General features: G+C 42.8%; 2 protein-coding genes across 2 annotated transcripts in view; one reads left to right on the top strand and one right to left on the bottom strand.

The window, feature by feature from the left end:
• Positions 1-6,811, bottom strand: part of LOC136442231 (polyisoprenoid diphosphate/phosphate phosphohydrolase PLPP6-like) — a 14,226-nt gene extending 7,415 nt beyond the window's left edge. Inside the window, exons 1-3 of the mRNA XM_066438987.1 lie at positions 5,612-6,811; positions 4,349-4,441; positions 3,683-3,845 (exon numbers count right to left, since the gene is read on the bottom strand). Coding sequence (XP_066295084.1) covers positions 3,683-3,845; positions 4,349-4,441; positions 5,612-6,082 — 727 coding nt within the window. The 5' untranslated portion in view covers positions 6,083-6,811. The remainder of the gene's footprint in view (positions 1-3,682; positions 3,846-4,348; positions 4,442-5,611) is intronic.
• LOC136442232 (protein FAM78B-like) lies at positions 6,722-23,782 on the top strand. Its single transcript, XM_066438988.1, has 2 exons — positions 6,722-7,041; positions 22,243-23,782. Exons 1-2 carry the CDS (start codon positions 6,722-6,724, stop codon positions 22,772-22,774), a joined length of 852 nt encoding a protein of 283 aa, XP_066295085.1. The 3' UTR covers positions 22,775-23,782.

Here is a 23,782-nt window from a genome sequence, read left to right as displayed (position 1 = left end):
TGCAAAGACTAGGTGTAACAGACCGTTCGGTGTAATATGACCAGCTGCTGCCGCGCCGCGTGCCTGCGAAGCTGGTGTGTTACGCCTGATGGCGGTTATACCGGCTATATAGATACAGATACAGATACAGAAATCTTAACCACCCTTTCCCTATAAGCATCAACAATCATAGCAGAGAGAGCACAATCATACATATATACATGTATGCAGACTGTGTTTCAAGGACAGCAATATGGTGTACTTGGATTAGGCTTATAAAGTACTTTGCTGTCCCAATACGTAGCGCAGAACACCCTATGTATTGAGAATTCATTTAGCTAGCATTGCCATTTGCTTTACATAAATACATGGTTGGAATAAAAAGTTCTTCATTGTTAAAGATAGATGGATAGAGGTTAAAGTCAGTGTTAAACTGTTAGCCATATATCTAACATATTTGTAGTATTTATATTCTGTACTTAGTTGTCACTATTTTCACATTTACAGTCCCATTGGAAAAAGCAAGCAACCTTTGATCTTAATTCTATCTTTATAATCCCTTGTAAGTGGAAATATACAGTGTAAATATATCCTTGCAACTTCCTGTATCAATCATACTCCAATGACTTGACATATGATTATTTTGCTGTCAAGCAAATATGACTTATGGTTATCTGTACTGACATGTATGAATCATACAGGAAATGTACATAACAAGGCCACAAGTTGCCAACTATGACAAAAATGCAAATATTTGCATGTAACTGATTAGCCAAGAAGACGCTAAGCCTTGTTTGTGACATGTGACTTATGCAGGTATCTTTTCGTTGTCATTACTTGTGATGTATTGACTTATTAGCACAAACTTGATTTGCAACGTATTATCTGAGAATAACTCTTTTTTTCTAGCAGAATGCATCAAACATCAAAATGAACACTGTGGATTTGTATTACTGTTAAATGCAGAAATGTTCGCGGTGGTTTTATATTTGCGGGTTTTCACAGTAAGCTCTTTGCCGCGAACTTAAAACCAGAGGGAAACATTTTCTCCCTCCTAACCCCTTGTCTACTGTCAGTACTGATACTATTGTCTCAAATGCAAACTTAAGACCACTGCAAACACTCCATTTTCTCCCTACCGCGAAATTAAAACCACACGAACTTAAATGCATTTACAGTATCAGAAGAATTTCCCATCTGGAACAATTCCAACCAATACGTTTGCAACATGAATCCTTGGGTATGATTTGGAGCTACGTCTGCAAAATCACATGAAAATTCTATATTCATATCTTGAGTTAAAGAAAGACTTGTAAAACCAGGGTGGAACTGGAAAGAGAGTAAATCCAATTTCTGTGAAATTGACAACATATGGTCTATACATGCACCATTTCATTTTCACTTGGGCCAAAAATATGAGTAATGTGTTTCACATACATTGGATTTTTGTTGTTGATCAAAATGCAGTAACATAGAGAAACATAGATGATAAAAAACAATGCATCTTATCTGACTGCTTTACAAATTGGGTAAGTTCAATGATTTATTCAAACTGAAAGGCCACTGAAACTGTGTTCAGTAGCGCAACAAAAAGTGGACTTTTACGTACTTTGGAACTTCATGTTATACAGTTACACTGCAAACACAAGAGGGAGGGGTCATAAAAGGAAGTTAACATTTTTAACAGCATTAATCTGACTTGAAAATGACAAATTTGAATTGTCAGCATGTACAAAATGCTTAGTATTCAGCTGTGGGATATCCGACTAAGTGTCTCTATGGATTCTTGCCAATGATCAGCTCCTACAGATATTTTGACTTTGACATTGAAAGGTCAATAGGGCTAATCCATTAATACTTTAGTGGGAGGTAACTTACATTTAGACTTTAACCTGAGTTGGAAGCAGTCTTGTCACACCAATTATCTGTTTATAACTTAAATAAGATAGCTGCTTTTCAGTACATCTGACAATACCTCTCAAATAAGAAGTTGGTTAGGATAAAAATCAAGAGAAACACCTCTGCGTATTCATAGATACACCTATTCAATATCTTGATTCTTGGATTTGCCGGTTCATTTTTCTTTGATTTGAAAAAAAATTAAAAGATCATAACGTCAAAATATAAATCAATACCAAAATGCTCATATTTTGTCCCCAACATTAGAAGACCATGTTCTTCTAGCTGTTTCAGTTTTTTTCCATTTATCAATGCATTGGATGTTGAAAATTCATTGTTAATTTGAACACATTAAAAATTTATGGCTCCTGTGGTAGAATTGGGTCTATAACAGGATGTGTTTTTTCTTCTTCACTTGCCTACTCCATCATTCTCTTGCAAAAGAGCTCCAAGAACTCGAATTCCTGTGGCCAACCTGCATATCTCTCTTTTCTTACTTGGGATTTCAAACAAGCTTAGGAAATATCCACGAGTCAACGTACTGCATTATTGTGGACTACAATCTTTCCAGTATCTTCACAAGTTGTCTGCTACCTGACATCTTGTACTTTATCTAATTTGGTGGAAAATTGGAACAACTCGTGGGACCGAGATAACTCTTCAAACTCAGGAGCTGTGTCCAAAGTAAAATCAGTATGCCAAGTAAACTCCTCAAGGCCTCAGGCCATTACGCACTGCAATAAAAGCTATAAAGATTATCTCCCATCATTGCTTAATGCACAGGCATTCATGGGTGAACGTTTTACACCATTTTACAGAATCTTACAACAGTACTAAAGGGACTTTTGATGGTAATCAGGAGAGGGTGGTAAGCTTCCCAGAGAAAAATTACCTACTTTGGGTAATTTTGTGATATAGCAAGTTTGATCACGTGATACTTTTTGCTATGTGATAGAAGTAACTTTGTCCCTGCTGTAACTTTATGCTTGCTTCAATTTTGTGACCCACTCAAGTAATCAGTCCTGGCACTTATTGCACAACAGAGATATAATCAACCAAACTCAAGGTTCCAACTTCAAAAATAAATTCATCTCAAGGGAGTACTTGGGACAAGTTTGCTGTGCCCTTTTTTTCTTTCACATCATGCATTCCCTTATGAGTTATAGATGTAATCAATTTTCCAGATCAATAAAGTGGGCCGGTGCTGACTGCCAGCCATGTTGGTGTCCTTGATATGCATTTCAATTCACCAAGTTTCTCAAGTTTTTATGTATTCTTCTGGTATTCTCCTCTGTGGGCTATACTTAATACAGGTTATTTGGGAGGGTCAGAAGATCTCCAAATTCTTGAACTATGATTCACTGAAATGTAAATATCTGTTGGTGGTCCCTAGTCTCTCTACCAGACTAACTACTGTAGGTAGGTACAAACAATATTTATATGATATTATGTGGTTTCTTGAATTGATTTGCTGGATGGTGCTTTATGTATAGTTTAATTATTTTGAATGAAAAAAAAATGATAATAATTAATAGTACTAGATAATCTATTAAAAAAAAAGAATATTTGCCAGGGGAGTTTGGCCATCATATGGTTTCATTTGCAGGCGCAGCTAGTCTGAGGGGGGAATGTTATTTTTAACCTTCCCCTTGACTTACTCTCCTGGCCAGTTATTCTCCTGTGCGTCAAATTCTACGATCCATACACCCATAGCAAGGTCTGGTGGAGGCTAGGTGGTCCCTAGGACATCACATGAAAATACTCTCTACACAAACATACCTTACTTGTTTTATATCTTCCTTACCTGCGAAGAGGTTGACGAGTTTCTGCACCTGCAGGATGGAGGTGCTTTTGTACAGCATGAAGAGCGTGCCGACGATCCAGGGCAGCCCGTGGCACGAGAACTCCAGGAACATCAGGATGTGGCGCAGGTTACTGTCTGAGCGATTCGCACAAACACTTATAGTCTGTGGGGAGGTACGAGGGACAAAGGAATAGAACTTAGATCTTTTGTGGCATAGCAAGAAATAGTTAACTACTTCTTTAGAGAACTATTTCTTTCTATGGTACATTCATGACACCAGTTATGACACCTCAAGTAGGATATCTTTACCCTGAAGGACTATATACATGGTCTGTACCTACACGTACACGAACTTGCCCTTTTGAGGCATTGATTTGAATATAGATGAATTGTACACTCTGCGAGTTATCATATGCTACTTTAGAAGTGTTCCATTTCCCCCTCTTACAAATACAGTCTCAATCTCTGCATAAGGACCACCTGGCCATGGCCACTCTCTGGTAGTTCCTTGGATTATTCGTTCCATTGCAATAGAAGAACCCTGTCTATAGTGGCCACCTGTCCCTTAAGTGCCTCAAATACTGCTTCTACTGGCTTTTGACAAGCTTGTAGAACATTTTGTGGCACAATCAATGCATTGTCTGTCTATGGATGTACATTCAGTACCTTGGACAAGGTGAGGTCAATAGCCAACAGTGAGCTCCATATTATCTCCCCCAGGCTGGCATTCGGATCAGACGGACCCATGGTCTGCTGTGGCTGGAAGAGAAGGGGGAAAACAACTGTTTGTTTGTTTGTTTGTTTGTTCGTTTTATTGAGATCTCCTTCACATAGAGAAACACAATTCTACCTGGAGTCCACTAAACAACAAAAACTTATACAATTGGCAAACTGAAAATTATACAAAATCAAATGTAGTAAACTGTAATAAATAACACCTTCTGATTCCCTACCATGACAGAACTATAGACCTATTTTTGTAATTCTCTTATTTGATGACCGGATTAACTAGTATCCGGTATGTACATTATCAACAGGCTGTTGATTGAATTGATCCTCATCACTGCAGTAGTGCTAAAAACATCTGTTTTTGTCCCTCAAATGACATACATGTATATCTGTGACACCTATGACCTACTTAAACAGTAACAGTAACAGGTGCACGATCCATTTCTGTTCCTTCCCTAACTGTTTTTTTTTCAATCGTCTATATTCGCTGCCCACAAACTCTTTGCACTTCTGGTCAAATTTAAAACCTCCAACCTTCTAAGATAGACCATCCCCTCCTATGGTAGCCTGGAGTCCAGCCTTGTTACCTTTGGTCCACTCCCAACATCGCAATGTTGGCGCCTGGCGGGGTAGCGGACCAAAGCTACAAGCTTTAAGTTTAAGGCTGGACTCCAGGCTACTCCAATGGAGGACCTAGCTGTTACCCCATCAATCTCAATGCCTAATGGCTAACTTAAAGTTTTTTTAGCTATTCTGATAATATAACAATCGTTTTACCTTCATATCAAACATATGGAAAAGCTATGCCACTGTCGACTATTTTTAGCTGCTTTACTTCACATGGTTGACATTTGATCCAAATCTCCGTGGGATCAAAGACTGCATACAGATAACTAACGTTGCAGGTAAACAAAATGTTGGCATATAGCAACATGGCTAAGTGAAATGCTACAGTAGTGCAGCGAGTTACAGCAATTAATCTAGGATTATCAAACTCGATTCTGAAAGTTTATCTCCTAGCAATGGGTTGAAATGTTTGTTGCTTGAGTTAGGCCGGAATTCCTTCCTCCAGAACGTTATAGAACTTGACTTTAGCTATATAACTTGTGCCAATGTCACACAATTTGTACACAAGTCATGTTGCAAGGAGATGGAACAATTAACAAGTAACGTTATAACTTGTGTCAGAGTGTCACGTACCTTTCCCCTATCTGTACGGGGCAGTCCCCAGGGTTTCCCCAGGTTGGCATCATTCTGACTAGCCTTCCGTCCAGTCTGGCTGGACTGTCTGGCCAGACCAGGCCTTCCCCTGACCGCTTGTCTGTCCTGCTCCTCTGCATCCTCTGATGCCCGGCTGGTCCTCCGAGGGGGGGCGCGGCCCTGTGCCCTGGCCTCCGCCGCCTCTGCAGCCGCGTTCACCTCGGCGCTCCGGCCGCTGTGGCGTCGAAACCGATCCCCGCCCTCCCCCTGCGACGTGGTGTCCTCTTCAAAGCTGTGCCTACGCGGAGGGCCAGGCTTGGGAAACACTGCGTCAGGGTTCCTCCATAACTTACTCATGTCAATAGTTTCATTCACGAGATTTTCGTTCACGCCCTTTCCACTCGCAACAAACTCTTCCTCGTCATCTTCGAAAAACGCTCCTCGCGACCTTTTACTTCTCTGATGGGCCATCTTTCTTGTCAGGTCCAAGTCCACCTCTACAACAGCTCCTAGGGGGCTAAATTTGGAAATAAAACACAGACGACACGAGGGGAAGATTATTTTTAGCCGGCGGCTGCCATGTTGGATCGCACTGTACCGCGAGGTCTTGTGGGACGGTTTAAAATACCGGAAGTTGACGTTCTCTCACCGGAAAACGTGCAAATTTCGCGGCAAAAACCAGCTGATCGGCGAAACCCCTCACATATGATTACCCACAACGTTGGCAAAGAGCAGCCATCACTATAGCGGTCTTATCAGTGGCCAAAACGCGCTTCTTGTTCATCCGCTTTGCATTTCCCGTCGGGGAAAAATATCAGGCGCTCACTGTCGCTATCAGCTGGCACCAAACGCGATGGCAAGCATTTCTCCTGGCCAAATATAGCAATGCTAGAGTTACACACATGGCGATGTGTGTATACCGCACATTCTGCGAGTGCCGATGCTTGGCGAGACATCGAGGGACACTTTCCTGTCGTACGGCCGACACGGGTGGCACATTCTTCCCCGAATCGCTGTGTCTTTGCGGACTCTACAGCACCGAACCCGACGCCGGTAAAATCACCGTACGCCTGAGGTGCTCCCCGCGGGACTATGTAGGCCGGTGGCCCGATGCTCCCTCTCTCCTTGCTGGTCCAGCGAGATCCTTTTGGTACATCGAGGATGGGGTGCGTTCAGAGCAGCGCTGGGTGTAACCGCTGTCCTGCGTGTAAATTCAAGGTTTCTGTGACCGATCTACACGCCTCTATTGACACCACACCGACGATTATCGAGGAGTACTCAGACGTTGTGTTGAAGTACCGCACGCCTTACTTCAGGGCGTCCGCGAAGGTAACGGTTCCGCCGATCCGCCGAGCCGGGCGATGGGCCGTGGGCTGGATACAGGCCTGTACGCACATGGAATTCTTCAACACGTACGACAACATGGGCACGTAAGTTATAATAGGTCTTATTCCTTCCACGTAGCGTATATCATGCATTTCAAGTGATACATCTCTACGCTACACAGACACTGAATGTTTATTTATAATCGTCAACACTGAGATTAACGGTCACACACTCACTTCAACACACCGCGCGACTAACACAACACCTCATAACCTTACATACATGTTGTCACAACGGTACAGTCTTTCCCCGTGTTTCCGTGCATTTCCTTTTTATAGCTTTACCAATTCTATAAATTCCTCCTTTCGCGATACGAGCGAATTTCAACAAGAGATCACAATTCACAGCTGTGAAGCTCAACAGGATCCAAAACGACCGCTGGATTGTTGTCATATCGAGTTGTTTCGAGTCCTTTACTAGGATACCCCAAGCCAAACATGGAGTGCTATAAAACAAATCGGTGATCATGCATTACTTCTCCGTATCCCGTGGCAATCTGTATTGCACGATTCGTCTCGATCTGCCCTTAGAGTCCAAAGGCCATCCTTCTGTAACCTTCCGCCCTTCCGCAACCACAACTTCACAACACGCCTCTCTATCACTGTGCGTCCTGTCCCACACCATTGTCAACAAACAGAAACCGGAGACATATTTCTAAAACACCACTTTTACATCTAGGTCACTACGAGTCGTTTGGGCATCAATATGTAATCCGACACGTGAACATGCATCCTCAGAAATCCTCGATTTAGAAGTAGAGATTGGAATGTCGCATTATTCTTGTCAATTAGCATCCTAGGAGTATAGATCTCGTCAGTTAATCGGAGCTTTTTGACGTCCCACAATTTTAGATGTTGGTGATATCTGTAACATGAAGGACGCTCAACCGTGTACATCCTGAAATAGATAACACCAAACATCGCGTAAGCCTCAGAAGTCAAAACAGGATTTCTGGCTATTTCTGTTTTAACCATGGAACATCTTTGCTTGTACATTATATCAACAGTCGAATTGAAATGTCCCTAGATCGTGCGTGTTGCATTGAGTGCGAGGATTAGTCTGAACAGAAAGCGACTAATCTCTAGCAAGATTGCCAAACGCCCTACTCTTAAGCTTTATACATGACGGAAGGCATTGCAGTCAAAGGTTGCGGGTTAGACTATTAACTACCCATTTCTCAGCTGTGTGGATTCACGGGAACTTTCCAAACGCTGTTTTGCCCTTTTAGGGCAAAGGTCCTGGTGGCACAGTTACTATGTATACGGCCGCAGCCGCAGCGTTTTCCCAGATGCGAACGGCTGTCAAACGGCCAGCCGGGATGACGCCGCTTTTCTCTCGCCAAGCCTTCAGCGGGACGATCCACTAACGTCTGTTGAGAATGGACTCTTCACTAACACGCTTTGTTTTTACAAACAAAATAATTTTTCAGGGATTTAGATATGAAATAGGGGACCAAAATGCCTCCCGGGTTAACCCTATCACCTACACATGTAAATATTGGCACATACATCGCTCAGAAACAACGCACCGTGCCTTGTTTCATTATTCCCCGCTTTCACTGCAGGTACCAAATGTCGCTCCTCATGGAACATCTGCTACATATTCAATAACTCGCTACAGTGATTTTCCAGCCGCCATCCTGAATAGCGTCCACCCCCAGTCCCGTAGTGAATGGAGAACCACCCCAGAACCGTGACCTAGGGGGCCTTGATCAGACGATAGTGCAAACCTTCCCATCCCGTTGTCATGGCGACGTAGTTAGATTGAGTAGGTTCGACTGAATATAATTCCCGTGTCGTGCGAAGGGTGGGAATTATGCCCGCGAGGTTTCCAATAGGGACGGCTATCCTTAAATCTAAAGTGCGAAGACTTGGGACCCATGAGAGTTCTTTTTACATAATCCTATTCTGGATGGCAAGTGTCACAGATCGTCATGCATGCGTGAAATCAGACTTCCAGTGCGATTTTCAGTCTGGCAAGTTGCGAATATCATGTACGAGGTTTCATCGCTACCATCGGTGCCGAAGGAACTGCTACATTCACATACATGAAAAGATCTATATGTATCAGATCTTTCCTAGTGATGCGCCAGCCAATCACCCACGCACACAAGGAGAGTTGACTGAAACGTTCGCAGCGACTCATTGATTAAACGTTTTCTGTTCTGGCGTTAGAGAATGGTCGATTCTTTACTACTGTAGTACTGAGTTATTCAATGCTCAAGGCTTTACGTTCACGAAAATACGTGCATACCGGGTCTCTGTGGAGGCATTAGACATTTTACGATTCACTGAAAATTGCCACAGTCTAAATACGACGTCCTCAGTTCACGGTGTGATGATTTTGTTGGCAAAAATTACTAACTATGGTGCTTTTTCAGTATTGGTCGCCATATTTACAGAAAGCACGACGTGTGACGAATGCTTTCTACAAGTGCGCACGTTTGTTTTACATCTGCAAATTTTCATTAATCGGCGAAACGGAATTTTGTTGGGAGTTCCACCATCTGTTCTTCAACAGCAGAAAATTGGCGTCCACATAAATCCTTTGATAGCTAATAACGAACGCCCAATAGGCATCTAGCAACAGGTTGACCGTCTTTGGAATTTGCTTAATGGCCACTTACCCAGTCTGCACTTGACGATGCGAACACGCCGTTAAAACGTACTAATGTGATTTATCCTCCGTTATTACATCGCAACTCCAACGTTAAATATATGTATTGTATAGCGTACAATTGCGAGCACTTGCGACGCTGAATATAGGTTCTAAATATAATATTGACAATTTTTTACATATTAGCATTTTTCTATTATCGTACAAAGGGACTAAAAATAGCATGCGATAATATTTTACTTTACCATACCATACCATTACAGATTAAAGTGTATATGATTTTATGAAGTGCATCTGCCCTAGTTATTAAGATCACAATTACAGCCCTATGTTGTCTTCGCAACCTATAGATCTGCTTGGAGATTAACTTTCGGGGCCTTTCACGGACTACGGAGTCATCTGCCGCGTTCCCAGCGGATTTCCCTGCCACCCTACAGTTAATTACGCCCGTATCGATCTATTTACGACCCGATAGCCACCGGGCCCGGTACAAAAGCCGGGGTTAGAACATATTAGCACCTGACATGACCCCGCCATCAGATACAGTGGGATCATGACTTCCATTAACGCGCTGGAGTTGGGAAACATCTCGTGGCCTTGAGAGTGTATCAGAGCTGATGGAAGTTGAAAGACAGCCGATAGTAGCATGTATTCATGTTAAAACACTTTTATCCGCTCTTCCTGGAGACCTCAAAGGCACGGAAACACGTGGGAGCGAGCGATATTGACAGAATGTAACTCTACTTTCTCTCGGCTTGTAATCGCATTCTCCAGAGCTAGGGTTAACGTTATATCGAATAGTTGGAACTCGATGAGAAAGTTTGCAGCTTAAACTTGTAATGTTACAGAATTACGAAATCTAGCGGACTATTTTCGATACTGACTATTTTCACTGATAGGGGTGCTTCCCTGCGGAATGATATTTCGTTGCTGGAGTAATTCGGTCACATGAGACGTAGGCGTATCCCCGTAGACTTCCATCCACTGAGCCCGTCTCTCTTAAGAGGTGTGTTGATTTATTACAGTACAGTCCAATGGCAGACATGCCCAGAAGTTTGGCGCCCTTCTTAAGTAGACCAGATAGTACTTACAGCTTTATGATAGCTCTGAAGAGCCGGCTTCCGCCCACGTGTTAAAGCACACGCTGCTTGAAGATCGTGATATGTCAAGGTGTGACTGCACACCCCACCAAGAAGTGCACAGATATCTCGCTATTCTGTCATCTTGGCTTTTGTTTCATCAAATAATCCCCCTCCCACTTTCTTTGATGCGTCGCTGCTAGGTTTGATCTCTATAGCGACTTTTATACATTATACAGACGATAACGATTGCCTAAAACAGTCGCTCTCCTCTTGGAAGTATAACTTCAAGAGAGTCCAACACAGGATGGCTTAGGGACAGCGTCACCTTTTATCTTGTGGGAAAACAGTCGCGTTACTTTAAAAGTCTCCCAAAGGTCTGTCACAAATGGATACCCCCCCTGGGACCACACGTAAAAGCATGCATCTATGCACAAATAAGGCGCATTTTAACGATATCTTGATCTCACCACGTTCCTCGCACTCTTTCACATCTTATTTACGCATATGTGCCACGAAATCCGCAAGTCATGTTTTAGGAAAATGATGTAATGAAAATCGCAGACATTTGGAAGTGGCTATTCGTGTGGTTACTAAGGACGCCATCGCTAAAGCAATGTCATTGGTGCGGCTGTAAATTCGATTGCTGTAATCTCCCGATGCTATATGGAATAGTAAAACCGTGAGGGGGTTTCTCCGGAATATTAGGGGAGGGCCACTAACACTCGGTGTGTACTGAGGGCGTCACTATAGACATGAAAACGTTAGGAGGGCAACTTCTGTGAACCGTTAGTAAACTGATTTCTTTCGATCTGTTCTAGTTTAGAACTGTTGAGTGTTAAGAAATGTTAAAACAGTCCCAAGGCCCATATTCCTAAACATCGAGGTAGATTTTAAGACCTTTCCGGAGACCTTGCCAAAAACACAATGTTTTACTGGCTGATTTCACTAATGCACTTTGTGGAAAATTCATGCATATATGCATCTCCATCACCTGTGTAATCAACTCGTATTACTGTCATCATACACAGGAGTGGGCCGTTTTAGACGCGTTAGTGTGCATTTTACCGTAGCTTCCTCTGGTGAACTGCCTTTGTTTCTATTTGCCGTGTTTTCCAAGCTGTACCTCTCCTGGTTCTGAACATTAAGGAAACGTTGTCTTGTGTATATCACATCAACAGTTATCACTATCATATGTGCGAATCTCATAAGATAGTTGGACTTTTTACCGTCCCCAAAAGGCCCGTTCCATTTTCAGTGAGTAGGCGTGACCTTTCCGCCACCGGAAAAGTAGTCCCCGGCGATTCCAGCAGCCCATGACGAGAACTGATAATAGCCTTCCCTGACCTCCCGGGCCACAGCATTACCCTACTTAGGCCACGCTGACTGTATCACATGGATAACATCTACGCGCGCATCGTTTTTCCGTCCGTTTAAAAAAGGGGTTGGAACCGTACAGAGAAGCTAGAAAGATAGCAAAGGCACACCGTAGATTGGATACTTATCGAAAAATGGATACTAATGTTGGGACTCAAGTCTAGTAGAATACCTCTCTCCCTATCGTAAAATATACTGATTTTGTTGTAAACTTACTTCTTTCACATTGAACATTTTATTTTTGGTGCACGTATTTTGTTAAAAGTCATGTGTATCAGTAAACGGAAGAAGAAAAATTCAGTTTGAGCCCCGAGTAAAAATCTTCCAGAATCAAAGAAGTAGATATAAATGAACAAATTAGGAATTTATTGTTTGGTATATCATGTTCTGTGTGTTCGGTCATTTGTTGAACCTTTCTGACCCATTAGATTTCATAATGAAGGCAATTTGTTTTGGCCCAACTATTTTTTATTCGTACGCTCGCATCAGTTTGGGGTGCCCAGGGGATGTCATCCATATAATCGAATCAGTGTGGCTTTACGACTGTGCAGTCGGCCATTAAATCTGGGACGTACCAGAGAGTGGCGGATAATGCACGTCTGGAGGGGAATACCACCGGTAATTATCACCCGGAATATAGATGTGTGTTTCAGGGAAATGTCATCTGTTGTTTCTCATCATTCTGGTGCATAACGATCAAGGAACATGTCAGTCCAGAGATCCAGGGTGAAATAGAGAGCACCACATGTGAACTTTGCAGCCGGGTTTAGATGAACTTTGGATAAGTATGAATTCCCGAAGAATCTATTATAAGGGCAGCAAAAATATCAACGAAACAAAAATATTCCCGGCAAATGCACAACTACTCTTAGTATCCCTTCGATGGAGCTTTGTACATCATCTTACATTTTGATGATACATTGGATGTGCCGACTTCTCCGCACCCCTAGCAGTTGTTCCTTTTTTGGAAGTCACTAACTTGGAAGGTATTCAAGATGCTTTGTCCCACTTGGCGCTTGGACTCCTAATTTGAACCCCGCCCTCCCAGCAGGGTTAAACACATGCGATTGCAGATGATTACAGACGCGCTGTAGCACCGTTAACATGCCCAATTCAGAGGTGAACAGTCAACCGTCAAGACTCGCACTAACACGCACGGGGCGGGATCCTCAAAGGGATCGTTCCTAATATTTGAGCTTGACGACATTCATGATATTGTCATCACGGTGACGGATATGGAAAGTAGGGTGAAGTGCTTTTGCGAATAAACGCACAATGTAGCAGTCTATTCAAGATAAGAATATAGATTTATTATGGCTCGATGAGGGTAATTAATGGCTCCCATAGATGAAAGAACCGGACTTTGAAAGCACAGCGTAAATTCTTTATCGACTTTCCGGATTTAAAGCTACTATAAATGCATGAATGATTCGCGTTTTATTTTTGTATCCTTGCACTTTACCGCCGGCGGCTCACTGTACCCTGTGTGCTGTCTGCCGGCATATCGCATCTCCGACTCTTTTTAGAGATCCAAATGTCAAAGGATGATTCGGCTTCGGACCAGAGGATCTCAATTACAGGGTGGGGATCCCATATTTGAGCTGATTCCGCTTGATTGCCGTCTTCGCCAAGGCCGGGTGTATTTTCGTGTCGGAGCGCCGAACTCAGCCCATAGATCATTCACGCTAGCGGGCAAGGGTCCTGCAAGATGATAGCTCTGACAATGCGCTTTGGTCCAACAGATACAACGGTGGATGAGTGGAGACGGAGCTGCATAAGGGTGATCCCTCTGAAGTGCATCAGAAGAAGTACATTTCATCTCATGTGCTTCTTATGTTATATTCCAGTTTGTACGGCATTGTGGTGTCTGTGATGCCACAATCAAAGATCTTACGGTTTTGAAGACAGAACGTGGATGAAAGAGTTGAAGTTCGTGGCTCGACCTACATCTTTTCTTGCTGAGGCTTTATAGAATGACCACTTTACATGCATAAACGTTAACGTCGCGGTGCGCGTGTTGGTACATTCTACGGGCGTGTTGGTGGCTAAAACTAGGCTGCAAGTTTCTGACATTTCAAACATTACTGGGTAAATGAAAGAATCACGTTGAGCATTTAATGTTGATGGGAAAGGTTAAAATCACAGTCAAAAGAGTGGTCTCGGTGTAAAAGATGAAAATTGTAGAAAGAAAAACCGTGAGAACGTAAGTGTAAAAGCTTAACGTTCACTATCTAAACCCATCGTTCTGATATAGGAAATCACAAAAACTGCTTTGTATACGTACATGTAACGCTTACATTAAGTTTGACAAGTCTGTCGACAGTGCCGGCCCCTTTCCAGGTTCCCTGCTAGATAACGCATATATCATTGGATTCTATAAATATTACTTATACTTGAGTGAACATGTCATCTCGCCCCCTGCGGCGTCAGTTAAAGCGCGACATACAATTACCTCTTAGGCAGGAAAATCCAATAAAGTACGCCAAAATAACCTTCAATATCCACATCACTTGTCATAAATCACCCTTAATAAGAACGTCTTTAATAACGGCTTAGACTTGCTCGTGCACTCGATCCTACCAGAAATACATGTGAATCTGAATCTCCAAGCAGATGTATGGTTTTGGTCTCAACTCCAGATATAAAATACGAAAAACGCAAGTTAAAAATATGTTGGAACCATACATATGCTTGGAGATTAGAATGGAACCATGTTTTATGCTTGGAAATTAGAATGGAACCATGTATCTGCTTGGAGATTAGAATTAAATGCTCCTCATAGACATATAGCATGACTTACGAACATTGCAAATTGTATGATCACATACATACGAGTACAGAATTTACTACTCTAATGAATTTTCAATTCATACACTACTTAAGTCATTTCCATGTAGTCTACGCCGACTCAAGTTGAAACGGTCGTGTGATGAATAAAAATCCACAAGTTGTTGCCCTTCTAACCTCATCAAGGATACATCAGTGTACGGTGAATCCAAAACGCCTTTCCGTATGATACCGAAACCACCTTCTCCTGATGAAATAGCTCCATGATTAGGGTCGCTTGTACTGCGTCGTTCATTCGGTGTTCTGTTGTCTGTTACGTCCCTAGTCATCGGAGAGAATGTGCCAAGCTTTGTTCCTCCCGTGTGAGCGTGAAAAAAGGACGCCAGGACGCTTGTGAATTTAAAATCGTGCCTCTGTGGACTTGCACTGACTTTAAAATGGCGGTGTTGCGTCTTTGCAATCTCTTTCTACAGATACAAAGAAGTGGCATTTTTTGGTTAAAAAAATAAATAATCGCCTTCTATATATGTACACCTTTTGACGGCACATCCTGACAGACGATTCCTCTCGAGATTTGCTCTTTTTTTTCCATAATCCTTTGGAATTCGAACGTGATGTGTTGGAACAATGACGATGTGTCTTGCTTTAGCTATCAGTATCGCCAACTGGGCAGAAGGATTGCTGCATGCCTGCTAACTGAGCAATACTGATGGGGGGACGTGAAAGTGGATATATTTGTTTTTATCGTCTGCACGCGAGGAAGGCCGAATATGTCCGTTGTGGGCTTGTGAGATCAAAGTCTGTGTGTTCGTCATACAAACAGTTGGGGAACTCCTAGAAGTCGTGGCCAGTTGGGTTGGTACGAGCCAGTGGGTCGTAATGAATCTGTAGTCTCTTCCTGAATCTGAAAAACCGACTGCAATGTGCCAGAAATAGGCAAAAGGACGATCTGTGTAGCAGACAGACAAATGGAGCACATACACGACAGAGAGTCGGAAAAACAGCCTCCTAACACTTGGTTCAACGCCTTTCTTGGCATTCCCAACTGACAAATGCTACGTAATGTGCACATGCGGTGATAAAATTAGTAGCCCGCAAAGGTTGGTATTGGATCTTCTAGAGCGTTTGAGTGGACCAAAATCAGTCATCATTGCGCGCACGTGTGTGTGCGGGCATTTAGGTGCTGGGGGTTCAACTTCAACTAGCTACTTAGGAAACCAAACGGCAGCTGTGAATGAGGTCAAAGATGCGTATGGGTCGCATCCAAATTGTTGCCGGAAAATTGTGTATCAGGAGGGCAAAATAAGTGGGTAGTCAGGGATCAAAGTAAAGGCTGTGGAGACGAATCAAAAGATGTAATTTTCTCCGCCCGGGTAAAAGAAGATTGCATCTATCTGGAGGTAAAGATACGTTGGTGAGGAGGTGGGGGGCTAAGATCAAAGACCTAATGTCTAGAGGTCAACACTGATTGGTACCTGTGCGGTTCCAGATGCAAGCTCGTCTGAGGAGCAAACTATTGGAGTAGCTATCTTGTAAAGCACAGCTGTGCTGTGTGAAGTAATTGGGTATCTGATGTCGAGAAATCCAGTCCAGCAGCTTCGTCATAGCCTTGCTCTGTATTCTGTAACAAAACGATATCTATCGTGCAACAGTGCCCTTCTTTCTTAAGCTAATTAATACATACGCAAGCATGATTGGACGAGAGCAGAACGATGTTTTCTGCACACGTGATGGTGCATGATACACGGAAATTGGAACAATTTGTAAAAGCACATTCTCATTTAATGGTTGTTGATATATAGCAGAAGATGCCTTACGTTGTACCTTATTAACTTGTTGACGTTGTGCCGCATTTTTATCCTTTTAACTTTGTAAGATGCCAACTGACCAAACACAGCAGCCGTCCAAATGTACCACTACAACGAATTTAGTATGTGCATATTGACTGGTGTTTTCAAACCGAATATCAAGCTGTTACCACAGCGTCTCTGATCGTGACTACATCATTGAAGATGCACCCTGGTACGTCCTGCATTGTCTATGATGGAGTGGCGACCAGATTTTCCCCTGTCCCTCCATCACTCACTCGTCCTAATAAAGTGCCAGAACTCGTCTTGCAGCCTATTCCTTATTCAACATCTCATTTGTAATCTTTTCAATTTCGTCTCGGGGCGGTTAAGATCCAGATGTGTTTTTTATTGATCGCGGTTATCCTAGGGCGGGGGCTGTGCGCGTGTCCTTTCGGGGGATATGTCATAGATTCCTGGTAAGACAACTTGGGACGCATGACTTAGAAAGACACAGGAAAACGTTCAACAAAATGACAAACTGCACTGCTCTACTCGTAACACAGACAGCACATACTGGTAACAGACGTAACGATATTTAACTCTTCTGTACTGAACAACGAAAAGCTGAGCTGCATAATGGTGTCAGATATGTAATATTCCATCTAGGTACGAGACCTTTGACTTGGTTTTCGTCTGAGACAGGAAGCCTATCTCTGCTTTGACGTCATCGGTCGGTAGGAGGGCCGTTCTGTCATGACCAGAATTAATGAGTCATCATACATCTCTTTGTCTTGCAGATTGCGCTTTTGAGAACATAACTCATCACTACTTCTCTCAACTTGATTTTCCCTAGAGTACATGCCCTTATAAAGACACTAATCCAAACACTTTGCAATAATTGCATCCACCCAGTTTGAAAAAAAATTGGAAAAACTACGAAGGGTGCAACTTGTAGATAATACGTATCCACCTCTTTGCAAAAAAGTTGGAAGCGTGTTCATAACGTTTTAGTTCTCCCGTTCCGATGCACGAAATCAGCGTGTGTGAAAATATAAGTGCCCTGTGCTAGATGGGGATGGAAATTGAAAAAAAAATCATGACAGGGGACATCTCTGACCTAGTTTTCTGTAGACTGGTCCATCTATTTCCATCAACCCGCCAAGATTGGTAGCTCCTAAAACGATTCCTGGATCAGGACCTGGATCCAGATTCATACCAAAAGATTCAATTATTCAATCCGTAGACCAAGAGGTACTTACTCACAAAAATGATAAAAAATCAATTCAAAACTTTTGATCATCTAGGTTTCACTCATTCACCCATCACCCACCCCCTCACACGAATTTGCATAGAGCATACTCTCCCCGCGTCCTTACCGTAAGTAAGAGTTCGATAGAGTTGCCCATGATGATAACTATCGGACAGAAGCTTAAGCCGGTCCCTTTGCCAAACTGAGATTACGGTACCCCTGCGGAGGGGCTTACCTGCTACAGAACATCATGTTCGACAGGCGGGTAAGGCGTTAACGACGGACGTCTCAGGAAATATTGAATTTTCTTCGGGCGGCGGGCAGAGGAAGGATAAGGGTGCAAATCCCTGTCAATTTCATGTAGTCAATTCCATGTAGGTAGTTGTGTTTACGGGACAGTACGGGTAAATTCAATCTCAATACCAGGCGTGAGCTAGTGGTTTTTTTTTATAAATACGACTTCATTACGTTTGTGGGTGTGTGCTTGTCCCAAAGTATTATGGATGTTTGAATCAAGCGGTCAAACGGTCCGAACTTTTCATGAAAGAAGAAGAAGAAGAAAAACGGGTAGACAATTTCAATTTTACTACTTTCAAATTAAGCTCCACGAAAGTTGAGACGAAAGTATATATCTTTATCGAAAATTTCCCATGACTTAGAAATTCCGTTATCTGGTATGATATTTGGGATTACGCAAGTTGTAAACGTCATTCTACACCTCTACTTTTAAATAATTTCTTTATTGATAACCGTGGAGAATTTGAAACGGCCCCTTACTGATGTGCTCGTTACCGGTTCCACAGCTTTTGCCATGCCACACAGAGTCGTAATGGATTTCGGGGTGACCCAGTTTGAGCCCTCGGATTATGAGAAATTTGCCTGTGCATATTAACGCGTGCTGTTGGCACCGTTAATGTATTCCTAACGGATGACAAATAAGAAGATTTGACAAGTGGTAATCTTCTGAGTTGATGGAAATCGTGATTTGGCATTTGTGCGAAATCCTGAGGAGTCTATCAGGACGTTTAAAGGTTTGAAGTGTTCTATCTGGGGAGAGATCGAAGACTCGGAGCTAAATCTGACTTCTGGTGAACCGTTTGTTCAAGTCAACACGACTCCCTTGAGAAAGACCCTGTAAAGTTCACGAAAACCTTTGTGACAGTTTGGCAATTTCCTGCGTCCGAAAATTTATTCGACAAGAAAGAGGGCAACGAAAGTTCCACAACAAATGTTCTCTTATTTGGGTCTGTCGTAAAGATAGGAAGACAAGAAAGCATTCCATTTTATATAGAATGAAGTTCTATGGATTGTATTTTTTAAGACTAAAAAATAACGTCACGCCCAAACGTAACTTAAGAAGGCACAGACATGTATAAGATTTTATCCATACACAATAGAAGACAAAATGAAACAAAATGAAATTGAAAATCGTAAGTCGAAACATGTCACCGACACAGAATCTTTTTCAATAGTAATATACAATACGTCTGGAAGCATGTGTGTTCTCTGTCGCCCTGTAGCTATTAACTTATCTTGAAAAACTATTATCCAAACTTTCACGGTAGTTTTGCGACGCCTTGAGTTGTTACTACTTTAATAGTATGTTATAAAATGCTAGCATACATATAGTACATATATCCCCCATATCAATAACGTTCCCGTAGAACGCTCAATCGTTTAAGTAACTCCAGTCACACTATCAACACAGTAAGTCACACAGAAGTAATTCTATCTCACGTCGTACACCACTAATACCACACGTAAATCACCAGCGGGTAACGACTTACCTTATGAAGTCTAATTCCCTTCGCCAGTACATATTCCGCCTCCGCTACTTTGTAGTGAAGTGACAGCAAAGAAGGGCTCAGAGTATAATAAATGCGGCAATTCTGCGTAACTGCGTCTCCTTGTAATTTCGTTTCAATATGTATTACATACTGGAAGGCAATGTGCTAGATGATACACAAGCCTCTTAGAAGTACACCGCACGGAAATGTACTATGCTAATACTGTCCTATCTAACGCAGAATAGCATACCCCTTCGTGCTACTTTTGTGTGATAATTGGAGGAACAGAAAGGTTTGTCACTTGGAGTTTCGGTGTTTGAGTGGATCTATCCGTTGACGATAGGAAGAAGTGACGGATCACCCTTAAGGTTCTGGCTATCTAGTCAGAGCGGTATTGTTCATTAAGGGTTTTCAGGAAACATTCTAACGATTTCTGATGCAATCATTAAGTCCACTGGTCCCATGGCGGTGTCACAGATGATTCCCGTCTTTCATTGAATTTCCCGGCGTCCATGGTGGGTAATCTAGTCTAGGAATAATGAATAGGAATTTGACATTTTGGTAAGGTTCAGAAAACCTCCGTGCACGAATGGATTGTCGGCATACCGTAACTTAGATTGCGACGGGTTTAAAAGATTTCACTTGGCTCGACAATCATAAATACCTTGTGGCTGGAATACTAGTATTACGTATTCAAAACAGGAAAGTCCTGAAGGCACGTTAATGAGCAATTGTTTTGATACGCGCTAATTATCAGGTATTACTTCCTTCCTCGTTTCTTCATTAAAAAGATATTAGAGATAATGACGGTTTCTAGTAGTAGCTGTTGGCATACAGGAAATAATCGATGTATAGTTATTAATGTGGGTTAGCTGCAAAGTAGTTAGAATATTCACAGAAGCACGCAGAATATCCGGTATATCAATCATCTGAGAGTTTTGTATTTTGTTTCAAATATGTTTGAATACGTCCATGGGGCGGACATACCATTGATAAACGTTGGTGAAGTCTAACGATACGGAGGATTCTCATATTGACGGCCGACCTCTTATTGCGAGGGATAAAGTAGAGCAAATGTTGAAAGAACTTAAGATATTGACATGAAACAGGCCGTGAGATTTCGCATCATTTGGCAAGTCGGTCGCAAGAGTGTTTTGAGAAAAGTGTAACTACGTCCATAACTGCGTGGGGAAAAGCTGCGTATTTGCAGATATTTCCTAAGAGAATTGAATTCGGTTTGTTGTATTTTAGGAGAAGGCTTATGCGTGGCCGTGTGGGGAAACAGAATCAATACGAGCAGACGCCTCCTAACAGGAAACAATGCGGCGGTAATTGGTTTGCGGGCTCTGTAAGCACGGCCAAATCCGCGGGAACGACCCAAATATCCGGGACATTAACTCCGGAAGTGGGGAAATACGAGCGGCGCGGTGACGTGTGGCGGAATGAAACAGAGTGTGCGATGTTTTTACACAAACACACGATTCAATAACAACCACACCACGGCAAGTGGGGAAATCACATGACACGTAACCTTTGGAAATCTGAGACAGAACAACCAACCTTTCAGAACCATGAAATGCGTTCAGGGCCTAATTTCCTTTTTAAACCCGAAGGGCCCAAACTATTACATTTAGCTGCACCTTCTAATGTCCTCTCTCCTGATTGAAAAATAAGTTGACGTACATGTGGAAAAACAGAGACAAGACAAAGAAAGTCTATTTCAGCACCAAGGACAGGTGCCACCCTAAAGTTGTGTGAAAAATGCCATGTCTACAAACGGGAAGAAAAAAATGAAGCTATTCATTATACACTGTGCACACACTGCCCAAGGATGTACGCTCTAAACTTCGCTTTAGATTGTTCTTATCTTATCAAAGACAGCTTGCAATGCTTTCGTCTGACAGACAACATAAGCGCCCCATTCGCAAGCCTGTCCGTCCGCCGCGGGGGTTTCTCAACCCTTCCCTTAAAAGCGCTATCTCAAACCCTCGTGCGTCAAACCTCGAGTCGAATTGACGTGACAGCGATCGAGTAAGACGCCGTACGTGGGTGTTACGTAGGCAGTCAGGCCCCGAGAATCGCGACGGGAGACTTTTTACGAAATGAAATCCTTGCCTGAAAGGATGTCGGCAACATGATGGATTATTTTGACGTCTTTCTCCGTAAACGTATCTCAAATGGATTCCCAGGTTGTGTTTTTTAAAAGAAAGAGTTTGGAGCAGGAAAAAACACGATAAAAGTATGTTTTATTGGCTTAGAGGCGGCCGTGGCTACCCGTGCGTAAACTGCACGGAAAACCAATATGTTCAGTCGCGCGGGAAAATATACGGTCGCGCGTTTACATGATGGCGACATTTGTCAGCTGTGCATGCCGTTCTTATTAATACATCTGATCCGTGATAACCTTTCTTACACGGACAGTTTAACATCTGCGGCTTTAATTTAGTCTACTGTGAGTAAGAAAAACGATTATGCTGTGTTTTAGCTACTTTTGTACTTTTCCGTTTTAGAGACCGGTATTCTAACATGCGAAAACACCGTTTTGTGTTTTTTTCTGCAGTTCCAGTTGGGAGATACCATCTCTAAAGACAGGGGAGTACAAGATGATCAGTGATTCTGATGGCGTGCTGTACCCATGGTATGGCGCTACCACGGAGGTTGCCGTAGTGGAAGGTCCCACGCACAGCCCTCTGAAGGTAGAACTCAGTATGAACGACAATTTCTACCCCTCCGTGACGTGGGACACCCCCGTTAGCAGTGGAAACTTCCCACATTTGACCCGGATAACACGTGACCAGGGCTTCACCACTTGGTTGGCCGTTATGAATCTGGACTCCGGGGAGGTTCGCCCGCTTAGGACTATCAAGTGGAGAATGAGGCTGCAAATAGAGGTGGAACCGCTAGAGGACGCTGGCAAGCGGGCCCGTCTCGTCGGCACGGGGAAACAAGAACAGCCGTACATTCTGACAAACAACCAGCCGATCCCGGAAACGGCGCTGAGGAAACCGAACGCGAACGATGCGCAGATGCTGGTGTGGAGGCCCTCGAAGGGCCCACCTGTTGTTGTCGTGCCTCCCAAGGCGCAGCGATGACGCCAGCTGTTCGGCCACGCCGGTCTAGCCGCTGCCAAAGCCCGGGGCTTACCCACCCCACCCACTCTCGAGTCCATTGTCGAAGAATTGGAAGAAAATATAGACCAAGAAACTGATCTTTAACATCAGCTCAATCTGTAAAAGTGAAGTTACGGACTATGCAAATATTCTTTATCCTCAACAACAAGCGTTACATGAATCAAAATAATGCAAAACCACCTTCAATTTCAAATCCTCATTGGGAGCAATTCGGTTGTTTCAATGTAAACACTTTACAGTTGGGTCAAATCAAACAATGTGGGTGGATGACTTGAACCCCGAAATAGATTGGTGCCCCATCGACTCTTTATGAACCGGCGGCAGCAGGAATTGTGGGAAATATCAACTTCTTTCGTTTCGAAGCCCTCACGAACCGGCGTGGCCAGAACAAATATGGCGGACATCTCAATATGGCCGCCATTTTGAATTGAACAAGTGGATCGTGCTAGCATGGCCATAAGTTGTACATTCTTACACTCCTAAGAGGAGTGTCAATTGCAAAGAATACTGACTTTATGAAGAATGTACAAATACTCTGAATGGTGCGCGAATATGACTTATTATCAGTATTAACTTTGATTTGCAACGTATGAGATGCAACAGAATTTGAACCTCAGTGAGGGGTGATTATTTATATTACTTGCTGATACAGTGACTGTTACATTAGATTTTACGCGGAAAAAGGGCGCTATTTATAAGTTTTGGTGTGTGTATCTTCCGTACGCGACCGGAAGCAGTTGCAAAAGAGCAAAACAGTTGCCCAAATATGCCATGTCTCAGGTTTCAGTGCATTCATCAGTCTTAAAAAATACGGAGGAAAAGGGATGAATGCAATCTGAGAAACACCGAACATCGCTGTCTTCTTGCTCAAGGACATGTTTTCATTCATGTGCCCAAATAACTTGCCTTAAAGATGTCACAATGTATTGTGAACGCGATTAACATATTATCGTTCACCATCTCAGTATT

The sequence above is a fragment of the Branchiostoma lanceolatum genome, chromosome 9 (assembly GCF_035083965.1).
Source record: "Branchiostoma lanceolatum isolate klBraLanc5 chromosome 9, klBraLanc5.hap2, whole genome shotgun sequence".
Lineage (NCBI taxonomy): Eukaryota > Metazoa > Chordata > Leptocardii > Amphioxiformes > Branchiostomatidae > Branchiostoma > Branchiostoma lanceolatum.
This window is presented reverse-complemented; position numbering and strand designations above follow the sequence as displayed.

What these genes read in the sequence shown, in the direction of transcription:
- LOC136442232 (XM_066438988.1), top strand. Translation starts at nt 6,722, where the DNA reads ATGCTCCCTCTCTCCTTGCTGGTCCAGCGAGATCCTTTTGGTACATCG. An exon ending in ACGTACGACAACATGGGCAC is followed by an intron (nt 7,042 to 22,242) that starts GTAAGTTATAAT and finishes TTTTTTCTGCAG; the next exon opens with TTCCAGTTGGGAGATACCAT.